Source organism: Motacilla alba, chromosome 26 (assembly GCF_015832195.1).
Source record: "Motacilla alba alba isolate MOTALB_02 chromosome 26, Motacilla_alba_V1.0_pri, whole genome shotgun sequence".
NCBI classification, from domain to species: domain Eukaryota; kingdom Metazoa; phylum Chordata; class Aves; order Passeriformes; family Motacillidae; genus Motacilla; species Motacilla alba.
This window is the reverse complement of record NC_052041.1, coordinates 2,793,369-2,810,768: the sequence shown is the minus strand read 5'-3', so window position 1 is coordinate 2,810,768 and position 17,400 is coordinate 2,793,369. Positions and strand designations below refer to the sequence as shown.

Below are 17,400 nucleotides of genomic sequence, written 5' to 3'. Positions count from 1 at the left end.
CGCCAAAGCCCAGCCACTGCCCAGCCCATGCCCAGCCACTGCCCAGCCCAGTTCTGCTGTCCCTCTAGGGTGTCCCCTCCTCAGCCACCCCAGGGCTGGGGGCCTCCCAGGAGAGCTCCAGGGCTCCTCCTCCTCCTCCTCCTCTGGGTAGGAGCTTGGTGGCTCTGTGGGGTCAAGTGGATGGAGAATCTTTTGGGTACCTCTGTGCCAGCTTTTTGCCTGGGCAGGACCCGAGCAGCCAGGGCAGCTGTGATTCCTTGTTTTGCCTTGTTTCAATGATGCAAAAGCAGGAATTCCTTCTGACTGGGGGCTCACATGGAGCTTTTCTCACCCACTCAGTGAAAACTGATGTTTGAACAGGATGACCGCTCCTGCAGTGCCTGGGAGCAGCAAGATCCTGACCCAGAACTGGGATCTTCAACAAATTTATCAGATCCTAAAGCCAACCTTGGAAGTACCTTTTGTTTAGCTGAGGGTGTTGAGCTCCATTTTTTCTATGAATGTGCAGCTTTTGGGGTGAGAAAGGATCTTTTGGAGTGAGGAAGGAGCTCTTGGGGCAAGGAAGGGTCTTTTGGGGGGAGGAAGGAGCTCTTGGGGTGAGGAAGGAGCTCTTTGGGCAAGGGAGAATCTTTTGGGCTGAGAAAGGAGCTCTTGGGGTGAGGAAGGAGCTCTTGGGGTGAGAAGTGATCTTTTGGGGTGAGGAAGGATCTTTTGGGGGAGGAAAGAGCTCTTGGGCCGAGTAAGAAGCTCTTGGGCCAAGAAAGGATCTTTTGGGCTGAGAAAGGAGCTCTTGGGGTGAGGAAGGAGCTCTTGGCTGTCGCAGTGCTTGGTGGGATCTTGGACTGAGAGAGCAGCCACCACCACCTCTCCTCGATGGGAACAAACCCTGATCCCCTGCAAGCTTCCCACCAGTGCTGCTTCCCTGGGCATTCCAAACATTCCCCAGGTCATGCTGGCAGGACATTTTTTTGCCTCGTGGCCACCACTTGTGCTGGCTGGACCACGGTGGACACAGCTGTGTTTGCTCTCCTGGAGCTCCCACTCTCCCAGGCACGGATCCCTCGGGATCAGTTTCCCTGCTGGATCCTGCAGAGGGATGGAAATGTGCTTTTAACACCTTGCAGAGGAAGGTGGGATTGCCATGGGCAGAGGAAAACCTGGCAGAAATATGGGAACCTCTACCTGCTGGTGCATCTCAAGGAGCAGAAATTAATCCAAGGTGAATGGAGAGGTTTCTTTTAAACCAAACCCCCCTTTCCACCCTCAAGGTTTCCAGTAAAACCAGCCCCTTGCCTCATGCAAATATATTTGAATGTATTTCCTTGCTTTAGCACACGAGGAAGCGTGTCCCTGCCAAGTCCCAGGTTCCAAAGCATTTTGGCATCTCCAGAAAACAAACAACCTTCGGATTGCTTTTATTTGGGGAGTGCAGATTGCAGCATGAGCCCCGATGTGAGTGTGAACACAACGCTGCTGCCTGGGGCTGGGCTGTGCTCGGGCTGAATTTCAGCTGCTTCTGAAGCTGTGGATAACCCTGCAGGAGAGGTGAAGGAAAACCAGCACTTTGGGAACGTGGGTGTCTGAGAAACTGAAATGAGACGTGGTTTATGTGTTGGAAAATGACTCCATCGATCAGGATTTAAAAAAAAACCACAGAAAATCCTTCTTTTTTGAGCAGCCTGATCCTTTCCAATTCTGTGATTCTCTGATATCAGCAGCCCCGAAGCCACAAAAGTCCTTCCTTTTCCCCCGCCCCAGTTTTACCTTTCCCTCAAAGAAACAACCCACAAATAGTTGTTTTCGGGGGTGTTATTTTATTCTCTCTTCTGCAAAACAGGGAGCAATTTGGGCAGCGTGGGGGTTCAGCTCTCAGCAAAGGGGATTTGGGTTCTGAGGAGTGCAGGGGGAGGTGTTGAGGGCTTGGCTTTCCACAGAGAAAATTTCCAGTAATTTTTCTCCATAGGGTAACTGTAAAATAATGAAACAGAAGAGAAGCTGTGATCTGGCATTGCCTCTCTCTGGTATTTGTAGAAGTAATTTCATAGGTATTTCTGGGTTTATGCCAAACTTGGTATTTAAAATGATATTTTAAGGAGTTTTGAGAGCAGAAAGGTGGAAAAGCCTGGGTCAGAGGGGACTTCTGGAGTCAAGCTCCTGCTCGGTGCAGAGAATTATCCCAGGCTTTACCCCAGCCCAGCCATCTGGGAAGAAAAGGCACAAATAATTTCTGAGTTTCATTCTCCCTTTGAGGAGTTTTTCACAGAATGTTGATAGTTTAGTTGATTTTCAAGGTTTTAGGGGAAGTGTAATTTTCCTTTCTATTTAGGACCAGAAGACCCCTGTTGGCTCTGAGTGCATTGGAGTGAGAACACGAAATCACCAAATTTCTGAGCCACTATTCCACTATTTTTTTTCCAGTGGAGTCCTTCTCACTGACACAAATTCCTACAGATTAGATACACTTTAAAATATTTTCTGAGATGACTTTTACAGCAGCTTTTCTCTAAAAAGCATCAACAATCTGTGACTCTTACATAGAAGCTGGTCATCCTGATATTTCCAAGGATAGCAGAGATTGTCCTGCACAACAGAACAAAAGAGAATGACATGGTTGCAACACTGTGAACAATAATTACTTTTGTGTAATGCTGGGAAAGGAGATCAGAAATCAGAATTTACTGAAAGAGGCAGGAAGTGAGATAACAGCTTTACTGCTTGCAATCAAAAATTATAATTGACCCTGCAATAAATATATAAACTTGATGTAGGATTTAATCCAAGTCTTATGAAACCCATGCCTTAAGGTTTCTTGGGAAGGAGTAGAGGCAGGAGTTTGGCAGCAGAATGTGATTCTTGGGCTGCGGGTTGTGATTCCTGGACTGCAAACCTGGTTTTCCTCGCTGAGCCACAAATCCCCTGCTTAAAATGTCAGTTTATTCTCTTTTATCAATGGAGACGACACTTGCAGCGCCAGTTTCAGCAAACACCCACCTACATTTGCCAGAGCCCATCCTGAATTCCTGCTCCTCTCCTGGGCTTGGGTTCTCCTCCATCCTTTCCTCCTTTCCAGGGCTCAGCCCAGCACGGGCCAAAGCCGGCTCCAGGCCCCCCGTGCTGCTGCTTCCTCCTCCTGTAACACAAAACACACGGGTGCACGGCAGGGAGCACCCCCACTAGCACCTCTTGAAGCATTCCAGCAGGTCAGACACCAAATTAGGCCATTATTCAGCCATTATTAGGCCATATTTCACAGTTCCCTTCTTGTGAATTACGTGTTTCCCCTCACCGCTCTCATTGCCGAAGGTTTTCTGTCCCTAAATTTATTTCTATGGCTGTAACATGGTCTGGATTGAGACAGATGCACCTATCTTTGCAAATCAGTTCTTAGAAGGAATTTTTGGGCCTGTCTTTTTCAGCTTTGCATGGAATGAGCTGGATTTGGCCCCAGAAGCTGCCCAGAGTGAAGCCACTCACACCACACAGGTCCCTCCCTCCAGGATTTTCTGTCAGCCACGGAGCCACAAATCCTCTACACACAAAAACCCAGCCTGGCTTCCAGCAGGGCTCCAGGATTGCCATTTCTTTCATTTGCTTTGCATTTCAGCACATTTCAAACAAAACCAAACAACTTCTCAAGGACTTTGCTTGCAGGTCCAGCCATGTTCTGGGGCTGCAGGACAGACACGTGTCTGGGAGATGGAAACATTCCACGGGTCAGACTCCAGCCCTTGGAAATCACAAGCAAAGCCCTTGCAAAACAACCACTGCAGGCCCAAAAGGTCCCGCCTGGCCAATTTACCTGTCTGCTTTTGAAGCTTGATTTTGGCCAGGGTGAGGATGATGATGGTGATGCAAATCAGGAAAAGCAGAGCTGACAGCACAACCGGGAGCAGCTGTGGTTCACCTGAGGAGCTGGGAAGATGAAGCACCAGGATTAAATTAGGTTTGGAGTCCCCTTTGTGGTTCATGCAGGTGGTTGTTTTCACACTGAAGAGTACCAAGGAGCTGTAAACTCTGAATCAAAGCCAAGTCAACAGAGTCAAGGAGAGTTGCAATCATTTGATCTGGAGTTTGGCTTATGAGGAAGTGATTTCTACAGCTGCTGTCTGGGGTTTGTGCTGCCAGCTGAATTAGCCCCTCCAAGGGGAAAATGAGCTGTTTACACAACACAAATCCACAAGCACAACCCCGATTCACAAGCAATACATCCTCGTGGTGGGTTGTTACAGCCCTCACACCTTTGGAAGCTGTCTTCCCTCTTTCTGCCTGGATGATGTGGCTTGGGGGAAGCTGGGGTGGGGAGGATGGGGGTGGAGGAAGGTCCCAGGTGCCCATCTCGGCACTGAGGTGGATTTGGGGACTTTGCCCAGCTGGGTTCTGGCTGACCCTGCAATTCCTGGTGCAGCTGCAGGATCCCTCCAGCAGGGCTGGCTGGTGGCCACGGCTGGGGGAGAAGCTGGAGCTGCTCACAGGAGGGAAATCCACTGGGAAGAGACACAGGAACTGCTGTGGGGAACGACCAGGGAATAATTGCTGCCCAAAACCCTGCCAGCCTTTGGATGAACCTTGCCCAAAGCCCACTCCTGGTTCAACAGCGAGCTCCCAGCACTGCCCGTGGGCTCCTGGTGTGGCACTCACATCCTCTGAACAGAGAGACATCATTCTCTCTCCCAGGATTTTCCTAGGAAGCCGTGAAAGTCTCTGAGAAAGCCCAGAGAAGGGAGGAAACAATTCTTCTCTCTATTTGCTCCTCCTGTTGTTTAGTGCATGTGGAATGTGTGATAGAAATTGTTTACCAGAGTGATTTCTTAATTGGCCACTAGTGATGGTTGTTCTAGATTGATTGACCAATTAAGTCAAAGCTGTGTCATGACTGTCTAAAAGGAGGTTTTCTTTAATATGATATAGTTTTATTGTGATATAATAATATAAATGCTTTATTAAGCTCTTAGTATAGCTTAATAAAGCATTAATATAGAATATAATGTAATGTAATATAATCTAATCTAATATAAATAATAAATACTTTATTTAGCTCTTAGTAGCTTAATAAAGCATTAATATAGAATATAATATAATGTAATGCAATATAATGTAATGTAATATAATCTAATGTAATATAATAGAAATAATGAATGCTTTATTAAGCTCTTAGTATAGCTTAATAAAGCATTAATATAGAATATAATGTAATGTAATATAATCTAATGTAATATAGTAGAAATAATAAATGCTTTATTAAGCTCTTAGTATAGCTTAATAAAGCATTTCTTCAACCTTCTGAAACCATAGAGCCGTTACACATTATTCCCTAACTAAGAGTCATCCTGGTACAATACTCCTAGCTGCTGCAGGGCTCAGGAGGGCTGCTCTGGGCTGTGCAGCAGCCACACATTCACCAGGGCTATTGCTCAAACCTCAGCAACGTCCCCCAAGGTCCTGCCAGTGTCCTGAGCACAGGGAAACAGGCAGGAGCACAGCTGTTGACTCTGGCATCTGCTCCTCAGCAGCAGCCAGCACCAGCAGGGCCAGAGACAGCTTCAAAGTATGCACAGGCATGAGGTGGCCTTGTGTGGCGTTCACATTCTCTGGAAAAATCCCTTTGCTCAGGATTTTTCTCCTGGGAAGCTGAGAAGCTTCAGAGAAAAGGGAAACAATTCTTATCTCATTTGATTTTCTTGTGTTTTGCTCGCCTGGAATGTGTTTGGAGATTGTTTACCACAGGTGATTGTTGCATTGGATTCTGGTGTGAGTTGTTTTGACAAGCTGTGTCAGACTCTGGACAGAGTCACGAGTTTCATTATTATCTTTTTAGCCTTCTGTCTGTATCCCTTCTGTGTTCTTTAGCACAGTTTAGTGTGGCATTCTTTAATATAATATAGATCATAAAATAATAAATTAGTTTTCTGAGAACACGGAGTCAGATTCATCATTCCTTCCTTCCTCAGGGCACCCCACAAATACAATGGCCTCGCTGCCTTCTCTCCCTTCTGGTGTCCCTGGAGGTGTTTCCAGCTGTGCACAGCTTCCACAGGGCCCAGGGATGGGGCAGACAGGCTGGAAAACACCAAGGATGTGGCTGTGCACTCACCTCTCCTGAAAGGCGTCACCTGGGGAGGCTGCAGAGGTGCCAGGGGTGGCAGTGGGCAGCAGGGAGCTGGTGCCAGGGGTGACAGTGCCCATGGTGTCCTTGGGGACAGTGCCCGTGGAGGTCCCATAGGTGACACTGCCCGTTCTGGTGCCCGGGGTGACAGTGCCCATGGTGACCTTGGGGACAGTGCCCATTCTGGTGTCCTTGGGGACAGTGCCCGTGGAGGTCCCATAGGTGACAGTGCCTGTTCTGGTGCCCGGGGTGACAGTGCCCATGGTGTCCTTGGGGACAGTGCCCGTGGAGGTCCCATAGGTGACAGTGCCTGTTCTGGTGCCCGGGGTGACAGTGCCCATGGTGTCCTTTGGGACAGTGCCCGTGGAGGTCCCATAGGTGACAGTGCCTGTTCTGGTGCCCGGGGTGACAGTGCCCATGGTGTCCTTGGGGACAGTGCCCATGGTGTCCTTGGGGACAGTGCCCATTCTGGTGTCCTTGGGGACAGTGCCCGTGGAGGTCCCATAGGTGACAGTGCCCGTTCTGGTGCCCGGGGTGACAGTGCCCATCCCGTGTGCCCTGCGGCTGTGCCCGGCAGTGCTGAGGGCAGCAGGACGTGGTGCTGTGGCTCCCTCAGGAGTGGCTGTTCCTGGGCCCCGTGAGGAGCAGTTTCCTACAGAGAACATTATTTTAAAGCTTTAGTAGCCAGCCTTTGGCAGAGACAGTGTGTTTGTTAGATTTACCACAGATTTACACATTTCACCTGGCACCTCCTGTGAAAAAACACCAGACTCGGGCATTCCTGTTCTCCTGGGAGTGCTGTAAAAGCTCTGATGAAAACCTGGGCACCTGGCGAACATTCCTGCTTTAACCCTCCTCGTTCTGCCTTTGCCAGAGGAGCAGTTCCATGGATCTGTCTATTTACCCTCTGCAGTTTCTCAAACTGCAAGCTAACCTTCAGCTTCTCTTCAAAGCCAAACACGTCCCCGTGCTGCCCGTGCCAGGACCAGGATGTCACATCCTGGGGGTTTGCATCATAACTAATCAATATCACCCAAACCTATTCCATTTCTTTGGAAAGCTCAGCTTTCCCACCCCTGAAAACCTTCACCATCACTCCAGCTGCTTGCTAATAATGACAGGAAAATGTAGAATGGTTTGGGAACCACCCAGGCCATGCCACCTACCATACTGTCACTGTCAGATTTTCTGGAAAAATCCCCTTGCCCAGGATTTTCTCCTGGGAAGCTGAGAAGCCTCAGAGAAAAAGGAAAACAACATTATCTCATTTGCTTCTCCTGTGTTGTGCTCATGTGGAATGTGTTTGGAGATTGTTTATCCAACAGGTAAATTGTTTTGACTTCAAGACCAATCACGGTCAGGCTGTGTCGAGGCTCTGGAAAGAGTCAGGAGTTTTTCTTTATTATCTTTTAGCCTTCTGTCAGGATCCTTGCTCTATTCTTTAGTATAGTTTAGTAGAATGGAATAGAATGGAATAGAATAGAATGGAATGGAATAGAATGGAATGGAATAGAATGGAATAATAAATTAACCTTCTAAGAACATAAAATCAGATTAATGATTTCCTCCCTTTGACGGGGGCCTCAAAAAATACCACACCCCGCCACCTACCCTTGTGGATGAGCAGCTTCAGGGAGGATGTGAGCTCAGTGTCCCCACTCCTGGCCCCACACCAGTACCAGCCTGCGTCCTCCTCCCTCAGCTGCCCCAGCAGCACCGTGGAGCTGCCGAGCTCGGGGGGGCTGCTGGCCATGTGTGCCCGCCCTCGGTGGGACTCCAGCACGAACCCCTCGTCGTCCAGCAGCACCTGGCAGCTCCCTGCCCTCCACCTGCACAGGTACTTCCTCTCGTAGGTGCCCTGGGGGTCGTGGTGGCACTGGAAGGACAGCGAGCCCCCGACTGTGCCGCGGAGGAATTTGGGTCTCCTGGGAAGGGTGGAGGCTGCAGGGGAGGGCACAGAGTTAGAATTTCATGCCCCTCACCCAGCGCTGAGCTCCCCATGCCCTGTCCTACCTGTGGCCACCTGCAGAAGCACCTCCTGTGGGCTGTCCTGACCCTTCAATCCTTGTGTCCCACACAGATACAGCCCCGAATCTTCCTCCTTTAAGTCATTGATCAGGACTTTGAAAGCTCCAGAGCTCTCCTGAGGGGTGATGGCGATGCGTCCTTGGTACCTCCTGCTCACAAAGCCATCAGAGCTGGCGATGGGAGTGCAGCTGCTTCTGCCCACTTTGCACCAGAACCTCTTCTGGGCACTTTGGGCATCCCCAGAGCGGCACAGGACTGTGACAGAACCGTGGAGCTGCCCTCGGATGAGCTGGGTTGGCTTTGACACCGTGGCATCTGTAGGGAGAGAGCAGCACAGGCACTGTCAGCACACAGAGCCCCCAAAACCTGCCCCATCCTTTTGGCTCTGCAACTTATCTCAGGCCATGCTGCTGAGCTCTGCTCTAGGATAACAAACATTCATCTCTTTAGCTTAAAATATCTCAAAAATATCCACACACACATGGTGTGTCACACCCTGCAACTCCATCAGGTATTTCCTTTACCTCTCCAAAACCCATTCACTCAGATATTTCCCCTGCGCCCTTCCCCAGAACTTCCAAACCTGTGTTTCCAACAGGCAGGAGAAGGAGAATCCTTCCACGTTTCTGAACAGCTGATTTGGCAAACGTGGGTGCTTTTACACCCCAAAATTATAAAGTTATAGAATAACTTTATATAAAAATAGATTATAAAACTCTGTTATCTGGCTTGTCATTGTTCATGTTTTCTGGAAAAATCCCTTCGCCGGGATTTCTCTCTTGAGAAGCTGAGAAGCCTCAGAGAAAAAGGAAAACAATAATTATCTGATTTGCTTCTCCTATGTTTTGCTGCTTTGGAATGTGTTTGAAGATTGTTCACCCACAGGGGATTGTTTCTGCTGTGAATTATTTTGACTTATTGGCAAATTACAGCCAAGCTGTGTCAGACTCTGGAAAGAGTCATGAGATTTTCATTATTATCTTTTTAGCCTTCTGTCTGTACCCTTTCTGTGTTCTTTAGCATAGTTTAATTTAGTATTCTTTAATATAATATAGATCATAAAGTAATAAATCAGCCTTCTGAGAACACGGAGTCAGATTCAGCACTCCTTCCTTTGTCTGGGAACCCCACAAACACGAGACTGGCTAACAGCAAAAAGCTGAGGCGCCTGACCCCAAACCTCTCCCAGGAGCCAGGACAAAACCCTACCTGCCAAAACAGTCAGGTTGAGGCTGGCGTAGAGCCCTCGGTTGGTGCTGCCAATGCCACACCTGTAGGTGCCCGAGTCGCTGCTCCTCAGCCCTGTCATTGTCACCGTGAAGGTGCCATTCTGGGGCACGTCCTCCAGGGCCACCCTGCCCTGGTAGTGGCTGGAGGTGAAGCTGCTGGAGATGATGGTGGAGCAGAGCCCGTTGGCTGCCACCTTGCACCAATATTTCCGCTGGTGTTGGTTGGCCGGGCTGGGGGAGTAGAAGCACTGGTGGGTGATGGAGCCTCCCAGGCCTCCTGCCAAAACCCTGGAGCTGTGCAGGCTGCTGGCCACGGGCTCTGGGGGAAACACACACACAAGGGTTGGGTTACTGCCAGCCAGCCAGCAGAGCCCAGCACGGCTCCTTCCAGGCAGGGCTGGGGTTCTGAGGGGCACCAGGGCACACAGGGCTCAGGAAATCCATTCTGGATGTGGTGTTTCCTTCCCTGAGAGCCCCTGGTGTCACAGAAAATCTGCTTTGGATGTGGTGTTTCCAACACCCTTAATCATCTCCCACCACCTGTGGTGCCAACACCCTTAAATATCTCCTGCCATGCCCAAATCATCTCCATTTTGTATTTTTTATTTTGAATTTTTTAACTTTTAAATTTTTTTTAATTTTTATTCCCTGTCATTTATCTTTGCACAGATTGCCTCTTTCCAGATCTGACCTGAGTGCCCCTGATGTCCCAGAAAATCTATTTTGGATGTGGTGTTTCCCCTCCCTGAGCATCCCTGGTACCACAAAGCCACCGGCACAGATGGGGGGACCCTCAATGCCCCTTCCAGGACCCCCCAGCCCTGGAGTTAAAGGTCAAGGGCAGAAATAAATGGAAAAACCCTTTGGCGTTTGCAAACTCTGCCTGACCTGGCAGCATCCTTCCCCCTGGGGATGCTGATGGGATTCTGCTCCCTGCTGCCCCACACTGCTCTCTGCAGCCTTGGGCTGGGCAGGGCTGGTGGGATGGGCTCCCACACTGCAGGTTTCTTCTATCCCCACACTGCATTGGTTTCTTCTATCCCACACTGCATTGGTTTCTTGTATTCCACACTGCATTGGTTTCTTGAGGTTGGGATTGAAGGTATTTGAGCTGGCAGCTCATTCTTGGACTCAGGTGTTTATTATTTTTATCAGTAAAACAGTCTCACAACTAAGAGTCCTGCAGCTTTTCATTAGCAAGGCACAAAATGGCCAACAATCTCTTGTTACAAGGTTTTTTAAGACTAAATTATCCAATCAAGAAAGGACACTTAGATTATTTTCTTTTTTAACTCAGTAACTGATCTCTTGAAGCCCGCACTGCAGACTTTTCTGTCCAATTACCAAACATCACTCAAACTTATGAAGAAGAAGGAAGAAGGTGAAGAAGAAGGAAGAAGAAGGTGAAGAAGAACAACTTGCTTCTGCCCTAAAACCTCCATCTTGCTTCATATTTATCACTGTATTCTAAACCCCAACGTTTTCCTCCCTGTGACATTACACACTTCTAACCAACTCCACACCCACAATCCCAGTGCTATCAGTCAATTCTGGAAGCTTCCTTTCCAGCCCCAGGCCAAATGCAGTGCTCTCTGGCGAGTCTGTGCCTTTCAGCACAGACAGCTGAAAATTCTCAGCATCCAGGGACCCAACCCAGGTGGAGGAGTTGGGTGTCCAAGGGAGGATCCAGCCTGGTGCCCAGGTCTGTCGGAACTCAGAATGTCCCGCAGACATTCTCGGATGTTCCAGACCCGGGTCAGAAGCATCTGAGACCCTGGCACGCAGCCAGAGACCCCTGTGGCTTTGAACCTGACCCATGGAACAATTTACCAACTTTGCAGGAAGAACAAGAAGTCACAAAAGTTTAGGTGTTGTAGTAGAAGTAGTCACGGAGTGAAAGGAAGGATTTTTGAGTGCTGTACAGGGGGGTTTTAAGCCAAGGGGTCCGAGTTTTGTCCATGGGGGTCAGGGATTCTAAGATGGAGGGATTTGGGTGTGCCCTGTCCTCCTTCTTTCTCCTTCCTGACCTCCATGTCTGTGGTGCTGTTGGCACTCACAGATTGGTTTAGAGTAGAAAGTCACCATTCAATATAGATAGTAGGTATTGGGGAAAAAGTACAAACATGTAACAGTAATGTGTGATATAAAAGATGGCAGCAGCCCCTGGGAGGGCAGTGTGCCTTTGTCTGACCTGCTGAACGGGCCACAGCAGCTCAGGAGAAGAATCTTTTAGATAACCAACAATAAACTACCTTGAGACCGGACAACAGAGGACTGCTGAGTCTTTCTTTGAAGGCACGGGTTGGAGGAGGGACTTTTCCATCTTTCGGGGTCACCCCAATCTGGGGCTGAGACCCCACACAGGTCCAGCTTGACCTGTTCCCGTCAGGGGCTGCCACTCGTGCCTTGCTGACTCACCTGGCAGCAGAGCTGCTAGAAGGAGGAGAAGCACCATGTCCAGCCCTCCCGAGTGTTCCCTGGGCAATCCTCACTGATCTCACCGTGGGGACGGGATTTTGCTGATTTCTGCGTTACCAAGGAGAAGAGACAGATTGTGGCAACCTCTGCATGCTCTGGTGGCAGCTCAGGACAGGGGCTGCCTCCCTGCTGGCCCTGAGGCTTTGACCTGTCCTGGGCCAGAAATGATCTTTAAAGGAAATTTTAAAAGGAAAAAAGGTGCTAATGGTGCTCTGCAGGTCTCACACTCCTGCTCTGAGGCCTGTGCTGCCCCCCAGATTGTGCTGGTTTGGGGCACAGCTCCAGTGTCCCCAGTTTGTGCTGGTTTTGGGGCACTGGGCACAGCTCCAGTGTCCCCAGTTTGTGCTGGTTTGGGGCACAGCTCCAGTGTCCCCAGTTTGTGCTGGTTTGGGGCAGAGGGCACAGCTCCAGTGTCCCCAGTTTCTGCTGGTTTGGGGCAGAGGGCAGGCACAGCTGGAATCCCCCCAGTTTGTGCTGGTTTGGGGCACAGCTCCAGTGTCCCAAGTTTGTGCTGGTTTGGGGCACAGCTCCAGTGTCCCAAGTTTGTGCTGGTTTGGGGCACAGCTCCAGTGTCCCCAGTTTGTGCTGGTTTGGGGCACAGCTCCAGTGTCCCCAGTTTGTGCTGGTTTTGGGGCACAGCTCCAGTGTCCCCAGTTTGTGCTGGTTTTGGGGCACTGGGCACAGCTCCAGTGTCCCCAGTTTGTGCTGGTTTGGGGCACAGCTCCAGTGTCCCCAGTTTGTGCTGGTTTTGGGGCACTGGGCTCAGCTGGAGCCCCCCCCGCTCTGCTCACTCAGGGCAGAGCCTCAGCAGTTCCCTCACTGCAAACAACAGATACAGAATATGTAAAAAATTGGGATTTTCACTCAAAGTCACAATTCCCACCAGACTGGAGGACTTGAAGCAATGAGAGCTCATAAAATGCCCTGTAAAGAGCTGAATGGCTTTTTTTTGTCATCAAAAAATCAGTAAAAATGCAATTCCTATGCTTATTTCATCTTTTCTGATGTCCAGCAGTGCAACCCCTCTTTTCCTTATTTCTGCTCTGCAGAACAGAACCCTCAGCCCCATTTTAATCTCATTTAAGGTTGGTTTTCAGGCAAGGAGTTGTTTTTTAATGCTAACCCACAAACAGGCATTAAATATAAAGCAGAAAGAGACAAGAAAGGGCTGCAGAAATCCCAGGGGTAATCCATGAATGGTTGGGTTTTCTCTATATTTATTTCAGTCTGATATTGTGAAAATGTTTCTAGGATCCATTTTTGGCACCATCCAGGACTGGGGTGCATTTTACCTCGTCCATATAATTTTTTTTTGGTTGTTCTTGGCCAAAAAGGGCAGTAATTGAATTTATAGCTTTAAAAGGAAAAAAAATATATAAGGGCACAGTGGGGAGAAAAATCATCCTAAGTCACTACCTTTATTTTTATAGAAATAATTATGTTGAATTTCAGACCTGTTACATCCTACAGGTGAAATCTCTCTCCTATAATCACTCTACAACAGCACTGTTCCCCAAAAACCAGTATTTTAAGGGCAAATTGAGACTCACCTACCTTCCACTGTGATGCTTCTGCTGCTGGAAATTTTCTCTTCCTCCACCTCCAGCTCAGATTTTGTTGAATAAAGTTGTTTCTGCAGCTTGCAGCTCAGTTAGTCTTTGCTTTTCTCTTGATGTCTAATTCTTTTTTTTCATATAGTGATGTGTAGATTTAAAACAGGCGCACTAAAAATCTTCTGAGGACTTGATGTGCATTGCTGAGCGACGTGGAGATGGTCAAAACGCTCAGAGGAGTGGCAGAGATGTCATCAGAAAGACCCAAAAATGGTCTTTTTCAGCTATCTAGGGATGTGACGACATCATGGAAAGGGGGAAAAAAAGGGTGAAGAGGCCAGGAGCAGAAACGGCAGAGTTTGAGAGGAATTCCCCTGCTCTACAGAAAAAAAAATGCTTTAATATAAAACATGGAGTATGTCACAAAATGGTGTTTGCTGTGAGCCACTTCCAGGCAGAACTTCCCACCAAGAACTTCGTGAAAGGTTCCTCAGACACCTGTGGCTTGACTGGCCCTTGACTGAGCTCATGTCTGTGTTTCGATCCTGTTTTGGGGTCAAAAAGAAGATTTCTGCTTCCATTTTTGCCCTAAACCAGTCCCTGAAGTGTGACCGGGGTGGGTTCAGGCCACGGGGTGTGAAGGTCTGCAGAACAAACAGGGGGTGAAGAACAAACTCAGGGCAGTTTGTTCCATAAACACGATTCCTCTTTTGCACCAGCCAGAGATTGAGAGGACTTTGGGTGTGCTGATAGCTCCAAAACTACAGAGGCAGTAGTTAATTATAATTAACTAGTTAAAAATAATTAGTAGTTAAAAATAATTACAGTTAAAAATCATTTATTTCCAGGGACTGGGGGCTGCTTTGCCTTCCGTTAAAAATGATGGATTAAAAATTAAAAATGCCCACCTGTGGCACCTCTGAGAGGCCCTGGGCTGGCTCCAGCACCCCGAGTGTCCCCAGATCTGCAGGACAGCATTCCCTGGGTAATGTGGGATGAGCTCTGAGAGGAACCCATCCCACCTGAGACAGCTCTGCTACTTCAAGTGCCATCAAATCAGCAGGATGGCTTCTGAAGTAGTGCTGGGAACAGAAAAAAAAGGTTTAATAACAGGTAAAATAACAAAGCTCTTGTAGAGAAAAACCGAGCCAGGGGCAAGAGGTTCTTGCTCCTGCTGGAACACCCCACAAAAGTGATTATTTCCTTTATTCTCTTCTTTTTCTAGTGAATTACCCAGGCTGGACCTCCTGGCCTCTGTCCGGTGGGCAGCCCCAGGTCTGAGGTGAAGTCCCAAAGTCCCATGAGGTGTCTTTGTACCAAATTAAGGAGAGAAACTCCTGGCCTTTTTACCTTTCTAAGCAGACACAAAATCACTTGGTCGCTCCATCAACAGGGGGCACATTCCTCCCCTGGGTGAGGAGTGGGAAGGGTTCAGAGGGAGATTTAGAGGAATTCTCTTCTTCTCAGTCCTGTGGGGTCCAGGGCCTCGATCTTGCCCTCTGGGCTCAGCCAGGTTGTTTTCTGTGCGAGACGATCCCTGAAGCACTTTGGAATCTCCCTGTCTGGAGATAAATTTCCACCGAGCAGTCCTGTGCTGTTAATGGTGACCGATTAATCTTGAATTGCAGTAATTGTTGTGTTTTGTACCAAACCTCTCCTGGCTGGGCTCCAGCAGAACTGAGGGCATTTATTGCCCTGAGAGCAGCAAAGCACCAGGACTGGCTTTGCAGGAGCAATAAAATGGGATACAAGTGCTGGTGGGAACCCCCTGGGAACACTCTGTTATTTCAGAGAATCATAAAATCATGGAATTCCAGGAGACCCTCCTGGGGCAGCACCACTGCCTTGCACCTTCCACTGCTAAAGGAAGGTTAATTTAATTAAATTAAGTGTAAAAAGTTTAAAAGTTATATTTAATTTAACATCTTGATTTTAAACTTAATTTCAAGTTTAAAGTAGAATTTTAATTCAGGTTTTTTTTTTTTTTTTTTTTTTTTTTTTTTGTTTTTGTTGTTGTTGTTGTTGTTTTGGTTTGGTTTTTTGGGGTTTTTTTTGTTTTTTTTTGTTTGTTTGGGTTTTTTTGTTTTGTTTTAATTCAGTTTATTAAAGGAGAGTTAAATTCTTCTGGGCTGTGCTTGTAAAGGAAATTCCTCTTCCTTCCTCTGACAAAGGTGCTGGAGGGGGAATCTCCTCCCTGGGAGCAGCACCAGCACAGGCAGGGGCTCCATCCCACCAGTTCCATCCCTGTGCAGATGTGGAGGTCGCTGCCAGCACCTCAGCCCAGCCTGTCTGTGCCCAGGGCTGTAATTAATTAATGATAACGCCTGGCTGCTCCTCAGTGCCCAGTTAATGATCAAACCCCTGCTCGGAGCCAGCCGGGGCTGGTTTTGCTGCACATGAACCCCTCTGCAAGGAACAACACTGCCCCTGCCTGTCCCTTCCTGGACTTCTAAAGCCAAGGGTGTTGGGAAGAAAAGAGCTGAGATCCTGGGGAGGTGGAGAGCCTCAGCCTGCCGGGCAGGGTGATCCCAAACCCACCAGGATTTAGGAGCAGGAACACTGCTGGCTGTGGTTAGATGTTATCAGGTGAATTTGCATCGCCGGCAAACACAGGAAAGCAAAACCCAAACCAACAGAATCTGTTTGCTCTAACACAGCAGTAAAAGGCTGCAATGCCCCTGCTGGGGCTCCTCTTTGCAGGGAGTTGGCTCTGTGGGGCCAAGCACAGCACGGGTGGGAGCTGCAGGGATGGGGTTGGGCCTTTGTCACTTACAGTTCCTTTAGAAACAAAGAACAGAGGCAAAAGGAAAAAATTACAATGGAGAGAAGGATGGTGGGGTTGGAGAGGGTCCTTTCTCCCTGTGAGCAGGGAAAGGGCAGAGCCCCAGCTCCTGGTTATTGCCCAAACCATGCTGGAACGGGGTTAAAAAGCCTCAGACACCTCCAGCATCTCCCACGGGGCTGGAGAGAGCCCAGCTGGATCCTGGAGAGAGCCCAACTCGATCCTGGAGTGAGCCCAGTTGGATCCTGGAGCCCAGCTCAATCCTAGAACCCCGCTGGATCCTGGAGAGAGCCCAGCTGGATCCTGGAGAGAGCCCAACTCGATCCTGGAGTGAGCCCAGCTGGATCCTGGAGCCCAGCTCAATCCTAGAACCCAGCTGGATCCTCAAGAGAGCCCAGCTCAACACTGGAGAGAGCCCGGCTCAGTCCCTGCACTGAGCCCAACTCGATCCTGGAGCCCAGCTCAATCCTAGAACCCAGCTGGATCCTCAAGAGAGCCCAGCTCAACACTGGAGAGAACCCAGTTGGATCCTGGAGCCCAGCTCAATCCTAGAACCTAGCTGGATCCTGGAGTGATCCCAGCTGGATCCTGGAGCCCAACTCAATCCTAGAACCTAGCTGGATACTGGAGAGAGCCCAGCTGGATCCCTGGACTGAGCCCAGCTGGATCCTGGAGTGAGCCCAACTCGATCCTGGAGTGAGCCCAGTTGGATCCTGGAGCCCAGCTCAATCCTAGAACCCTGCTGGATCCTGGAGTGATCCCAGCTGGATCCGGGAGCCCAGCTCAATCCTAGAACCCAGCTGGATCCTGGAGAGAGCCCAGCTGGATCCTGGAGTTAGTCCCGCTCAGTCCCTGCAGAGAGTCCAGCTGGATCCTGGAGCCCAGCTCAATCCTAGAACCCAGCTGGATCCTGGAGTGATCCCAGCTGGATCCTGGAGCCCAGCTCAGTCCTAGAACCCAGCTGGATCCTGGAGAGAGCCCAGCTGGATGCTGGAGCCCAGGTTTGGTGTTCCCCAGCTTGGTTCAGCAGCATCCAAGCCTCCTTCCCCACTCTCAGCCCCGAGGCTCCCCTGATGCAGCCCCAGAGGCACAAGAGCTGTAATTAACACAAATTATTTCTGGGTGCAGCTGCTGCTCCCTGCCACTGCCAGATCCCACCAGGCACTGCTCCCGAGTTTGATCTTTGTAATGAAAGATGTGCACAAGGATGTTTTCAATTGGGACAGG

At 49.2% G+C, this 17,400-nt stretch overlaps 1 protein-coding gene across 5 annotated transcripts; it reads right to left on the bottom strand.

Moving 5' to 3' along the window:
- Nucleotides 1-1,807: 1,807 nt before the first annotated feature.
- Nucleotides 1,808-13,875, bottom strand: LOC119711723 (polymeric immunoglobulin receptor-like). 5 transcript variants are annotated; one of them, XM_038162238.1, is made up of 11 exons: nt 13,393-13,872; nt 11,779-11,886; nt 9,341-9,679; nt 8,117-8,446; nt 7,715-8,044; nt 6,268-6,755; nt 6,092-6,189; nt 3,800-3,912; nt 2,992-3,130; nt 2,535-2,580; nt 1,808-1,968 (listed from the first exon to the last, which is right to left on the bottom strand). In XM_038162238.1, exons 2-11 carry the CDS (start codon nt 11,813-11,815, stop codon nt 1,870-1,872), a joined length of 2,019 nt encoding a protein of 672 aa, XP_038018166.1. In that variant the 5' UTR covers nt 11,816-11,886; nt 13,393-13,872; the 3' UTR covers nt 1,808-1,869. The 5 variants fall into 5 exon arrangements, with proteins under 5 accessions (XP_038018166.1, XP_038018165.1, XP_038018164.1 ...); XM_038162237.1 differs by having other exon boundaries at nt 6,092-6,755; nt 13,389-13,872; XM_038162236.1 differs by having other exon boundaries at nt 6,092-6,755.
- Nucleotides 13,876-17,400: the final 3,525 nt, after the last annotated feature.